The sequence below is a fragment of the Genypterus blacodes genome, unplaced genomic scaffold (assembly GCF_046128005.1).
Source record: "Genypterus blacodes isolate CSIRO-AG114 ecotype Tasmania unplaced genomic scaffold, CSIRO-AGI_Gbla_v1 ptg000067l_1, whole genome shotgun sequence".
NCBI lineage: Eukaryota > Metazoa > Chordata > Actinopteri > Ophidiiformes > Ophidiidae > Genypterus > Genypterus blacodes.
The window spans coordinates 4,070,827-4,084,116 of NW_027466879.1; the positions used below are offsets into that span (position 1 = coordinate 4,070,827).

General features: G+C 40.3%; 1 protein-coding gene across 1 annotated transcript in view; it reads right to left on the reverse strand.

Annotated features, from left to right (window-relative positions):
* Positions 1 to 13,290, reverse strand: part of gpc5a (glypican 5a) — a 91,239-nt gene that overhangs the window by 27,447 nt on the left and 50,502 nt on the right. Inside the window, exon 8 of the mRNA XM_076156271.1 lies at positions 5,748 to 5,910. Within this exon, the coding sequence (XP_076012386.1) occupies positions 5,748 to 5,910 (163 nt within the window). The remainder of the gene's footprint in view (positions 1 to 5,747; positions 5,911 to 13,290) is intronic.

Sequence of the window (13,290 nt, forward strand, 5' to 3'; positions counted from 1 at the left end):
TGACATAAGAGGTTCAAGTCTTTGCAGAACCCCAGCAGTGATGTCTTTGTATAAGAGCAACACTTGAGACTTTGATTGACTTAGAAATGTGTTTGTTCATAAGCACACAGAGTTCCAGACTGTCAAGGCTTCAGCATTGAGTTGTAGCCATTTCCTAGGTCAGCCTCGATGTATTCAAGTAGGTCTGTCTGAAATCACACATTATCTACAAATACCTGGAGCCACCTGTCTTCTTCTTTCTGGTCTCTCTCTGACTTTGCTTTGTGTGTACTAACACACATTTCCCTTCAGCTTCAAGGCTACGATGCCTGACAGGGGCTTCCATGTTGTACAGAAACATTGTTATTAGACGGCCGTTTAATGATTCTGTTCCCTAGCTGGGCATCTCCCAAAATCAGTACTGTCCTTCCTTGTGTTAGATCAAGAGGAAGCAAGGTGATTCTTCTGTAGGTGTGGATCAAGGCAGGGCTTGTTGGACATTGACTACTTCGATGTGGGTGATTTCTGCATATTAAGCCACTGAGCATGTGTGTTATGTGTCATAATCAACACAAGGTGATCAGATCAGTCATGTCTTAGTTCTTACTTGCCTCATTTACACGATTAACTGTTTAAATGATGAAAGCAGAAGTTTACATAGACACACACTATGAACAACCACTGCAGCCCTCTATGACAGCACAATAGAATTATGTTATTGTTATTAGCATTACGTCTGTTGCTGCAAGGCATTCTGGGAGATTTTTCTCCAACCTACCTACCTACCTAGAATACAGTTTCATTCTGTAATTTTAATGTCCAAACTTTATTTTTAACGTGACTATACTGTAAATTTGACTGTAACCCATTGTTTTATGTTTTTGTGTCTTTAACTGGGAAAAATAAGAGTTTGATATGAGTAATCTATTACAATCTAATCAATCTATCTAGAATACTGCACTTCAAAACAGTGAATAATTATAGTGCTGGTGTCCACCCAGCAAAATTATCAGTCAAAGACTTGAACTCTATTTCCTGAGATTATGAGAGTTAGCACTGCAAATGATTTCATTGCCGTTGTTAGTAGCACAGGGGAGGCTGCAGTCACAGTAGGTGACCTAATTTGATCCCACACTGTAATGAGGACAAAGATGTGGCTAACAGGCACAGGTAGGTATAACAAGGCCTGTTAGAAAACCTCAAAATGGCTCCCGGTGATGGGCCAATTACAGCACATGTCCAACAAAGTGGACTTGATGCAGTTCTCCTTCTCTGTGATCTCATGTAGTGCAGGAACATAAAGAGTACCATAATTTTGAAAATTGGTTTAGCAAAGAGTGTGCCCATAGCCCCCGCTGTACGCCGTTATGGCCATTATCACATGACATCAGATGGTGGAGTTGTTTTATATGCAACAGTTCAATTTCAGCCCTGATTCGCCTCTCGCCAATGAGAGGGAGGCTCCAATAACACCACACACGCTCCCGCTAAGACACTATTAATTACAAACAGTCACGCTAAAGGGGTCCTGTATCCTTCTCCTTAGTGTGCTTACTGCCTGGAAATTGATTTGTGTCTATCCTGCTGCCACTGTGTCTGACAGATGTCTTTTCACAATACAGTGCTCATGCTGCAAGCAGTCAGTGTCTGCAGCTGAACCATGGCAGGCTAGATAACGCCTAGAGCTGCCTGCTGGGACTGGATCATGAAGAAAAACTCTTAGTTGGTCCCAACTGCAGGCGCTGTTCCAAGTTTTGCATTGGATGAAAGGCAGTTCGCTCACTTCTAGCATGTGGATGTTATAATCACAGCAGGCAATGTCGGTAAGTTTGTGTGAAACTTTTTTTGTGTTATCATGCATATAGTCGTGTACTGTATCATTTTAATGAGCCTCCGTAGTTGGGATAGCAAAGCAGGATCTTGTTATATCTAAAGTTGCACTAGGCAAGGTTTTCACGAGATTAAAACGGATGTATAATTACCCAATCAGCCGAAATCATAAAGTGGAGATCAACTTCATCCCTGCTCCCTTTTTTGCCATTTGCTATAATCAAATTCTGTATATTGAAGTTATAATTTGGCACTTAACACTCACTACCTGTTGTTGCCATGTGTGCAAAAAAATGTTTTAACTCATGCGTGCCTGACAGATAGCACCCAAAGTTTCAGTTTAGTGCAGCACAGCTTCATATGGCTAAGAGATACTAGAGCCTATCATAAGTGCCTTAAATATAGATCACATTCATCCATTCATACACACACTCACACACTAGTGGCAGGGGCATGCAGGGGCAATCTGCACATCAGGAGGAGTCAGGGGTTCAGTGTCTGGTTCAACAACACTTCAACAGGCTCTCTAGGAGAAGCCAGGAATAAATCCAGGAACCTTCCCATCCCTAGACGACCGCTCTAGCATCCAGAGCCCAGCTGCCAGATCACAATTAGTTACTATAATTCATAATACTGTCATCCTAGAATAGTTTTGACATTGGGGTGTTAATCTTCAATGTTTTCATGTGATCAAATCATAATAAAGGAGGCGTCTGGCATGAAATATCCCAGAATTCCTTGCTTTTCTTTCATAACCCCAACAGGTGTTAACAAAGCAGCTCCAGGTTGATCACTGTGACGTGAATCGATCTCTTCCAGTAATCCTCACACACAAACATGCCGGATGATGCATGCTTAAACTCATCCTGCCACCGAATTCTAGACAAGGAATCGGGATGCCAGGGCGACAAATGGAGATTTGGACCGCAAAGTATTCAAAAACCAGCAAATGTTTTCCACTGATGAACTCACTCAAATGCACATTGTTTCTTGTCAAATCAGAGCAGTCTGACATTAAAGTAATACTGTTTAATGAGGATAATCCCTTAAATCTATCCAGTATTGTCAGTATTTAGTTTATCCCCTTCATTTCTAATCAAGCTGATGTATCTTCAGTGTGTTCTACTGATAAACACCAAAGACAGAAGGCAAAGGGATTACAGATAATGGCAGTTAAAAAAAAGTGAATTCTTTCACAGATGACGTTTAAGCTCTGTAACTGGCACAAGGATGGTAAAATAAGTGTGTTTAATTTTCTTTAAGATACTGGCACATTTACTGTTAAAATGGTGGCTGACAACATACCACACATAAAGTACATGTAACCTGTAAGTGTGATTGGTTCTTACACCAATGATGTCTGAGCAGTTTTGTTCGATCTACACAATGTTTGTTCATCTCTCATTTCCAATCCTTAAATGCGGCTCAGTTTTCTGATCATTATGATTGAGAAGCACCTTGGTTCTTTTTAATTACACTTCCATTGACTTTTGTCTCTGTTTCTGTGATTGTGTGTTCATTTGTAGTTCTGTGGTTATGTTGATTATTGATTATAATTTCTGTTGTAAAGTTTCTGCATGTAGATTGAACTTCCATTTTCCACGTTCCATTAATGATGCTCATTAATATTGTATCTGCACCACAGTAAAGTTCTCAGCGCCGTTACTGGATGTTGTATCTTTTCAGATCCTCCCGGCTGCAGCAGGAGGATCTGAATCCAGGAGAACAGGAAACACAAACACTTCTGAAGTCCTCACCATCTCACATATGACTCAAACCGACAAATCATATTGAAGCACAGAGCTGCAACAAATGTGTTTCAATAGGTGAGAGAGGATCAGCAATTGTGATCATAGATTTGTGACTCTGTCCCCAATCAGGTCTCCAAGTGTGAACACGGTGATATTTTTAAAATAGAAATACAGTTCATATTATAGATTGTTGAAACACTAAAGCTACATTGTTATCACATTCTTGACATACAGTTTGAAGGGGGTGTGTTTATCTTTTTATTAAATTAACGCGATTTTGCTTTCCATTCATAATGTGTCTTTGATTTGCATATTAGTCTGAAAGAATGTTTAATGCTCTAGACAGGCGCACAAATGGGCAGATTGTATCTAATGATTACTGAGCCGATGCCGAGTTAGATTTATAATATGTTTGATCCAGATTGAAGTACAACAATAATATTTCTCTTTGTTATTACTCCTCACATGGTTTTATTTCTATTCATTAAACAAAATGATGAAGTACTTTTTTAATAGAATACTTTCAATCATGTGCAATATGCTCACTATCACAGAGAGGGATTGTTTGACTCTTTGCTAATGAGAGCGAGTTATATAAACTTACGGTTTCATTACGGCTGAATCCTTTAGTAATTCATTTAATTTTACTGCTGCAATAAATCTGAAACAGCAATATTCCAGGCACGGGCCCGCTAAACAAAAGATCTTCCCAAATAAGCCTTTTATTTTGGCAAATATTGACAGAGAACCTGTGGGGACGGAGCAGAGGTCTGGTTCAGGTGAGGAATCCTGAGTGTTTGTCTGAGGGTCATGCAGCACGGGACAGAAGCCAGACAGAGGTCACAACAGACAGTGGGTTATAAATATGGGAGACAGGCTTATCCGGCCTCTGACAAGGAAAGGGAGGCAACACTGTAACTGATGATAAATGTCACCGCCTCCCTGCAGCCTCAGATGAGCGATCGTTAAGCAGCTTTTCTGAGCCTGAGCCGCTAAAGCCGCGAGAAAGACTGACAGCAGTAGAGGAAACATTTATGGGGATAAAACGGCCTGTTTGGATGACCCCCCCCCCCCCCCCCCCCTTCCTACTCTAGCCGTGGGCAATATGAGAGAGGTGATTAATCAGGCTGTTAGCATGTTTGATGGAGAGCAGAGGGGAGGAGAAACCCACACAGAGGAGAGCTGAGTGCGAAAGGTGACAAGAAGAAGGGGGGAGCTCCAACACAGTGATTCATCTGGGCTTAGTCTAAGTCTACGGGGAACAATCATTTTTAAAGTAATGGGCTTTGACGGCGGTGATGTCCCCATAGCAACTATTACCTTTAATTACGATTATTATGATGGTCATAAAACGGAAACTGGAACAAGTCATTTTAACAGTGTGGTTCCTGCACCAGATAACGCCATAAATGTATCAAAACACAAACAAATGTTTTGTTAAATGTATGCAAAATATCGGCAAAACTTCGCGACCTGGTTCTGACATCATTTCATACTGTTACAATTGTGAGACAACAATTTAACTTTTGAAACAACTCCAGTAAAAGAGAGATATGGAACAGGTGAAGAGCTCAAAGCTACGGAATGAAACTTTTTAAAAACACCTGTGCACAATTTGCTGAAATACTGAATTGCAGGAAAATCCTGTCGGCCCCCAAATATACCAACACGTCTTTAATTGTTAATCATGTTTCCTGTGCGAGGGAGGCCTTCCAAGTCTCTCAGAGCAGATGCTTGGGTCAAACATTCAATATGTTAGTTAAGATAGTATCTGCACTCCTTTTCCTTCAGTAAAATGGAACATTATATTGAGATGTTGCAGTAGAAATGCAGAAATCTTCCTGTGTATAAAATTGTAATGACCGAAAGCTTAACTTCAGGGCGACATTAGCATTATTGGAAACACTGGAACAGAATGAAATGGTTCATAGAAATGCCTGCACGTACGGTTCTTCATCAGGGAAAAGAACCTGGAGACAAGAGGCAAGTCGCCAAAAGCCAAAAACAAACAATAACAAACAGTAAACCAGACTAAACCGGTCTATTCCATAACCATTTGCTCGATGGAAGCTGTCAGTTTAGAAAAATAAGTGTGAAGTGTGAAGTCTTTTGAGAACTTCGTCAACACAATGGATGGCACATTGACTCATTTTTCATTAAGCTCATAATAGAAAAGAAGTCACTTACATTTGGAGACTCTGGAAACTTTCCTCTTGACCTCGCCACCACCTGAACCACCACAGCCGTCCTCATCATCACAGTCGCCGCTGTAGCGTCCCTCAGCATCTCCACTTCCTGTCTCAATCTGGTCCAATGTCCCCAATTTAGGAATGGATTTTCCCTGCAGAAGCTAAAAAACAAAGATACGGACTATTGTTTTCGGCTTTTACAGATTTTCACAGTCGTTTCTAAGGAAAGGGTCTGACTTCCCCTCAAAGGAGAAACATCTTCCGTTTCCAGCAACAAGAAGACAAACATTCAACCCCAGTTTACAGCGGTGAGGTCAAAACAAAGGAGAAAACACAGAAAAAGACACAAAAAGAATGGGCTCACAAAAGAGTTACTGATCACACTGCAGAGCTGGAAGAATCCCTCAGAGAGTAAAGAGCGAGACGAGCCGACTGCTGCAAGCTTTACAGACCTTATCTTTGCTTTCAGCCTTCATGTCATTAACAGAAGTGATACTGTGTAGGTTTGTATGTATATACTGTGGCATGGGGGAGCGTATACACAAATGGATGCATGACAGACCCGGGCTTAAGAAAAAATGATGTATGCATGTAAATGATGAAGAACTGCAGGATATTTATGCTGGAAACCAGTGAAACAATCAAAAATCAAATGATCAGCAGTATACACAAACCAAAATCCATGTCAAAATACTACATTCCTATTATATATAACATTTGAAGATGCAGAGACTAGAGGAGTAAGGCATCCACCCAGTTACATACCCCCACAGCACAGAGCTCTGTATTCACTGGACCGTCCACAGAGAGGATTGGCAACAACAAACCAATCCCACACAGCCACGACAAATGATTGCACATGAATGTTTATTAAATTACTGAGTATAAACAATTACTAGAATGCCACCAACTACACATAAATTAATCCATTGTATGAGTTAAATGAAGCTCAGCATCATCGGCCTGCAAGGCAGCTAAACTTTCTGCTGAATTGCTCTGCGGAAGAATCTCAATCAAAGTCTCTGTGAACTCGGTACCAGGGGGAAATGCATACGCTAATTGGCTCATTGAAATTCATGGTGCGTCATTGAAAACAAGAGAGAATGCTTTGTGTTGATCAGAAAGGTGGTGTCTATGCTAATTAGTAACTGCTGTGGTTCAATGCAGGGGAGTAAGTGTCAGGGATACTGCTGGTAATTAGCCTGTCTGGAGTCTCTGCTTGTCAGCGGCGACAGGTTAGAAGATGAAGAATATTCAGGGTTCGGGCAATATAAGTGCTCCTTCCATGTGTGTAATTGGCATTTTCTTTCCACATTATGTCAGAAATCGAACCTAACTTTTTATTCTGCTGTACATTATTTAGGTAAATGAGTTCCGGTGGTGTCTGAGACGAGACTGGCGTTTGGAGTTTGACTGAGTTTGAACTTTAAAGATCAGGAGGTAAGTATAGCTGGAGGGCTTAATAAGAGAAATCCAAAACGTCTAAACTGATCTCAGTGTGCAGATAAAACAAGTCAACAACTGGTCTGCACACAGAAAAATCTATGCCTCAAGAGCTCATGCAAGATTCACTTTAGTATAGTTTGGGATGGCAATGGTGTGATCCAACTCAGATCTAATGATTCTAGAAGGATTGTATCACAGTTTGACAGGAATCCTTTATTTGGCTGCTCAAAACAAAAATCTTCCACACTTGATACATTACATTACGATCATTTGGCAGATGCTTTTATCCAAAGCGACTTACATTACATTACCACCCTTCACAGAGGGGGGAGCAATTGAGGGTTCGGTGCCTTGCTCAGGGGCACCTCGGCAGGGGCTCGAACCGGAGACCCTTCAGTTCCCAAGCAGAAGCACTACCCACTGAGCCACTGCCACAATGTTGGGAAGAGATTGAAATCTGGGGAGTTTGGTGGGTTCTGAAACAGTTCAATGCCACAATCACAAGGGCATCTAGAAAGTATCTAATGACTGTACGGTTGCCAAAGCTTGGGCAGGGAAATAATATTACTTGAAGAAATTACAGTTGTTGTTCACGTCCTTATATGACGGGCTCAGAACCTATCAATCAACCCTTGAAAATTCCCACCAACTGCACAGCTGTGTACTATGGGCAGTTTTTTGGAAAGTATGTGTATTATTTAGATGTCACTCAGTCTCCATATGATTGGAGTGACAGCCAGCAGCCTGCCCAGGGGTGCCTCCTCAGTGCAGAGCCCACAGGATTTGTAAGTGCCTAAATCTCTGTTGCGCAATGTTGCTCAGCTGGAGAACAAATCAGGGCACCTGTCTACCAGCCGCCAGCAGACACATTCACTCACCAGAAGCCGTCTGATCCAGTTCAATACAACCCAACATCAGACAGCCACTTCCCTGACTCTAATGAGTGAAACCATTGATTTTCCTGCTGTGTTGGTCAATCACCAACAATACGTCCTGACTTTAAAAACAATGAGTATTTGATGTTAAATGTCCTTAGTAACAAGACTTGAATAATGGATTGCTACTGTTTGATGCAAATGTGACCACTTGTCAGCTGCCATAGAAACCAAAAGCACACAGTGTGGGATTCCTCTGACTCTGTAAGATTGAGTTAGTTTTCTGTCTTGTGCCACTTGAGTTGCAGGTGACTGGGCGGGTTTGTTGATGTTGATGGGGTAGAAACAACTCTTTCATCTGTGTTTTCCATATGCTGCTTTCGTCTCATGCAGATTGACAAATAATTAGAGAGGTTCAAAACAAATTAATCTAATCTTTGATCATGTGTGACGGGACTTGTGTGGTCTTAAAGATGCCTTACCAACCTTCATTAGTTTTGTTAAAAGGTGAAGAGTGTGAGACAAACAGCAGGTCTGTTTCTCGTTGAGTTAGTATTGCTGAATATGTACACAACAAAGTAATGTGTTGGAGAAACCACCAAAAGTCTTCCGGGCAGACATCAATCCCTTCCAATGCTACTATGAATGGACGGTCAAGAAAAGAGCATCGGCGTCGCTTATTTTTCACAATCATCTTTCACATTGCAATGGTCCCTGACGGTCTGTGTCTAAATTTCGTATGCGGTGTTGGTGTTGTTGTTGGATTCCCTCAGGCAGCACGGCGCTGCAGCTTGTGTGTGAGAAGCTGAGTGAGGTGGGGGAAAGAGGCAATTCAAGAATTTGTCGCAAAAAACAACAAAGCCGTTGTGTGGAAATACTGTATTTCCGATTGTGTAAGGATGATGTTGACAAAAAGACAAAAGTTGACAAAAATAAGTGCTTTGTGGTCTCTGCTTTGGGTCTGTTGGAACGACTTGCAGTAACACCACATACTTATTTGACCGTTTACGTCAGCACCACACACTGGGAAGAAGTTTTTGTTCTACTTCATTTGAAGTTATACTCTACATTTTACAACATGTTTTTGTGTTAACACTCAGAAGTATCGAGCAGCTGTTTATTTATATGGATTCATAATTTGCTTATCTTGGGGGGATGTTCGACATATTTATTTGAATTTATTTACTTACTTGTACTTGGCTACTTGTACCGTTCTCGATCTAATCTTAGTGTTAACACAGGAGAAGCAGGTTGAATGGTTGTCTATGGTCTAAAGGTAACATTAAAATATAACACAAAAAATGAATAACTTTAGATCTGCATCAAAATCACATAAGTTGTCCATGACACATCCCTCCACAATATGTAATAAATGACAATAACCATTTTAGGTATTCCACACAAAAAACACACAAAACCAAGAAAAAACCTAATCTCCTTGGCAGAGGTAATCACACGGGTGTAATTTGATGCCTTCATCAATTTGATAAACTTCACAAATTTCATTAGTAAAGACATGTGACTGAATATATTTGCTCTGCTGTAGCAGCCATCAGCACAGTCGATCCCTGGTGATTCAGTCAAATAATTAGCAGTGATGAGAGCGACTGAAAAAGAGACAGGGAGGATTCTTCCCTTACGATACCACAATAATAACATATTTGTTACTGTCAATAAGACTAAATTAAATTGTTGATTAGAACAATCTACAGCAACTGTGCTCTTTTAATTGAAATTGTCCTGTTTTTAATTAAATAACTTGCAAACTGCAAAATTCCTTCACATGGACTAATACCGGCTGCAACCACAGGAAAGCACAACAAAGGCTGTACTTCTTGAGGCATCTTGGCAGTGGAACCGAAACCAGGATTAACTTTTATCACTGAACCCAAAAATATTCTGACAGGCTGCATCACGGTGGAAATGTGATTCTGACTGTCTAGGATTGCAAACTGCTGCAAAGAACTATGAAACAGCATTAAGAATTATTGTCACAGACCTACAGTAACTTGAGGAAATATTCATTACCGGCTGCATATGGACACCAGTCATTCCACCCACGCACTATTCTTACTCCTGGAAATCACTACCGGTGCTTTAAATCACACAAAATCCATTTCAGCGCCGGTTCCTTCCCACAAGTGGTCAGAATAATGAACAGGATTTACACGTTATGGACTAAAAATTTGCCTATATGACAGGTTGTACTTAAATTATGGTGTATTTTCTATCCTATTTTATTCTTAGCTTGTCAAACTTTAAAAAGTAATCAACCTCAACACGTATTTTGGACTAAAAACCTGTTTGTGTTAACCAAACAAAAGTCATTATTTCGTACTACTCTACCATCTTACTACTAAGGATACAAGACCAAGATCATATGATTGCAAAATGATTTATTCAGGAATGTAAATGTCATAGTTAATTAGTTAGCTGTCATAAGAATAAGCCACCTCTGCATTGATTTCCTCACCTGGCAGACTCTCTTCATATTCTAATTACACACCATCTATGGTCGGTGAACCACGGAATCCTATTAATTCCGGCCATATTTATGTCTTACTTGCATTTTTGCCTTCATTTATTCAAAACACATAATCAGCAAATATTGGGAAAGTAAAGCAGAGGCAGCTGGTCATGTGCCACGCCCCCTCTACTCAGAGGGACTATGAGCTGACTGGTCCCAGATGCATCGCTAGAATGCATTTGTTTTTGTTTTGAATTAATAAAATATCATAAAATGAGTAATTCAAAGTGTAGCTGCTGGTACAGAGAGACAAACACGTGCTGGAAATATTTGACTTGTTTTAAAATCTGTCCAAACAAAGCAACAGCCATTTCTCATGAACTGAACGTCATCATTATATTTACTCTGCCTACAGATCCATTCAGGGTTGGGAACAGGTTCAGACCAAGACAAATGCCAAGAACTCAAAGCAAGTCAAAGCATACAGTATGACATAGTAGCACATTAAAATTCACAGAAAAGTCCCAGTGCAGGTTATGGCAGAAATTGGAATGTAAGGTGAGCTCACTCCACCTTGGCCTTTTCCTGAAGGCGTCCAGGGTTTCATGTACCAAGATAAATCACACTGTCTGAGCTATAGGACATGAATCTCATGCAGTGTGGTTTTATATATTCATTAATATTATCTTGGAATATTCGCTGTTCTAGTATTGGTAAATGGGTGAGGGTGCAGAGGAGATCTTACAATGATAAAATTTGCCGTCAGAAGAGAAACGTGTCAGGATCAACGTGGGAGTCTGCTCCCGAGAAACACGCTGTCATTTCCCATCTCTCTTACTGCAGCAGGCCAAGTATCCAGGCCGAGTGCAGCAGGCAGACAGCAGGTCAGAGAGTGGGCAGCCAGACTAGAAATTAGAATATGATGTGAATGTCAAGATAAAAATATGATTCAAACTGACAAGTGTGTATTTCTTAAAGTTTGGAAGACTTGGTAATATATTAGAATTTTAAATGCTATAGTTTGTGTCAACCTGCAACGACGAAATGCGGATAATGCTGCTGTTGCTCAAACTGTCTTAATCATGGGTAAGCACGCAAAATCCTTTCAGATCAAAGCTTTATCTGCAGGTGTGCAGCTTAGAGGACCTGTCTTTGAATGATGTGATTTACTATGCTTACTTAACTCTGCGGTATAATGAATGACACACTGTGTCTGGCTTAAATAATGCATTATTTCCTTACATGATAAGAAATATGAGCGAGAGACAAGAGAGAAGGAAAATCTACATATACTCTACAGTCTCTGCCTCGGGAAAGCTCTCATATACAGACAATGTTGTGTGCAGCTGTGTTAACTGGAGTCAACATCTAATTCTGCTCAATTTGTGTTGCTACCAGTTAGAATGTCCACAACAAGCCTTTAAACCCCTGTTCAATCAATAAATCAGAATAGGACGGAAATAGGAGTGCTAAACAATCGACCCCATTTTGGATAATTGAGATAGGTGATATCTTTTATCACTCAGGACCCTCAGGTCAGCAGAGGTGGAGGGAATAATGTTGTTGGTTTGTAGCAGTGGGCCTCACTTGCTCTTATTTCCACATTCTCCATAGAACAAAACTGGCATGCAAATGTGAGTTAAATCCCTGCTATAGGATCTGCATAGTTCCTTCTGAGGTTTTCCTCCTCCTGTAGTTATAAACATTATGAACCTCACAAAGTGACATAATCGCTAAATAGTGATGATTCAACTCTGCCTATTCAACTCGGCTGGAACATTTCAGGCTGTACTTTGTAGGATTACATTTTTTTATTCTTAATTTACTTTCTAAATGGACAAATGGGTGATGGACACGTTTAATTGCAAATAATTGCGGTACTAATTATATTATATTGTACAGCATGACACTTGAAAAAGGCTGCATTTGCTGAAAGCTATTGTAGTTCATTAATGACATTTCATTCCCACCTACACATGTTAACAAAAAAGCCATAGTAAAGGTAATAATTGCTTTTTCTGACAGCAGTGGTCAAAGATGGCATCAATTTTCAATCCAAACTCGCAGTAAGGACAGAAAATACATAACTATTGATGTAATTGGCTAAATGTGCATAAAAGGTACTTAAAAACTGGATTTGTAGATTATAGTGACTCAAAACTATGTGTATTAGCTGTTGTGTTAACTGCATCTTTAAAGCAGGATAATTGTTTTAAACAGCATTAACTGTAAATTTGCATGTAACAGCTCTTGGACAGTCACATATTATCATGGGGTTTAATAGTTTAGGAGCACAACTAATAAAAGATGAATATATTGTCATTGTTAATCTTTGAACTTAGAGGAGAGGGAGCATGAATAATTCACAAACAAAACTGCTGGTCAACCACCACATCAATGGCTGGTAAATAATTCAACCCACAGACTGAGTGAGGAGTTGCTTGGCCCTGATTTGATTGAGAGACACGGGGACAGGACCTACTTATAGATTCTTGATGGGTTTTACCACATCAAGAGGAGAGGACAGGCGAGGAGGAGGAGGAGGAGGAGGCGAGCCAACAAATAATTCATAGGAAGGAGCTGCTGATGAGCAAAGATGATGAAATCCTGAGTTTGTCCTCTCAGATTGCATGATGAATTTGTCAATAGCTGCGTGACTGTTTTGTGCTTTCCTGCACAGTCTGCTTTGGAAAAGTAATTATATATTTCCATCTGGGCTGTGGGAAGCTGCAAGCAGTTAGTCAAGGTCACAA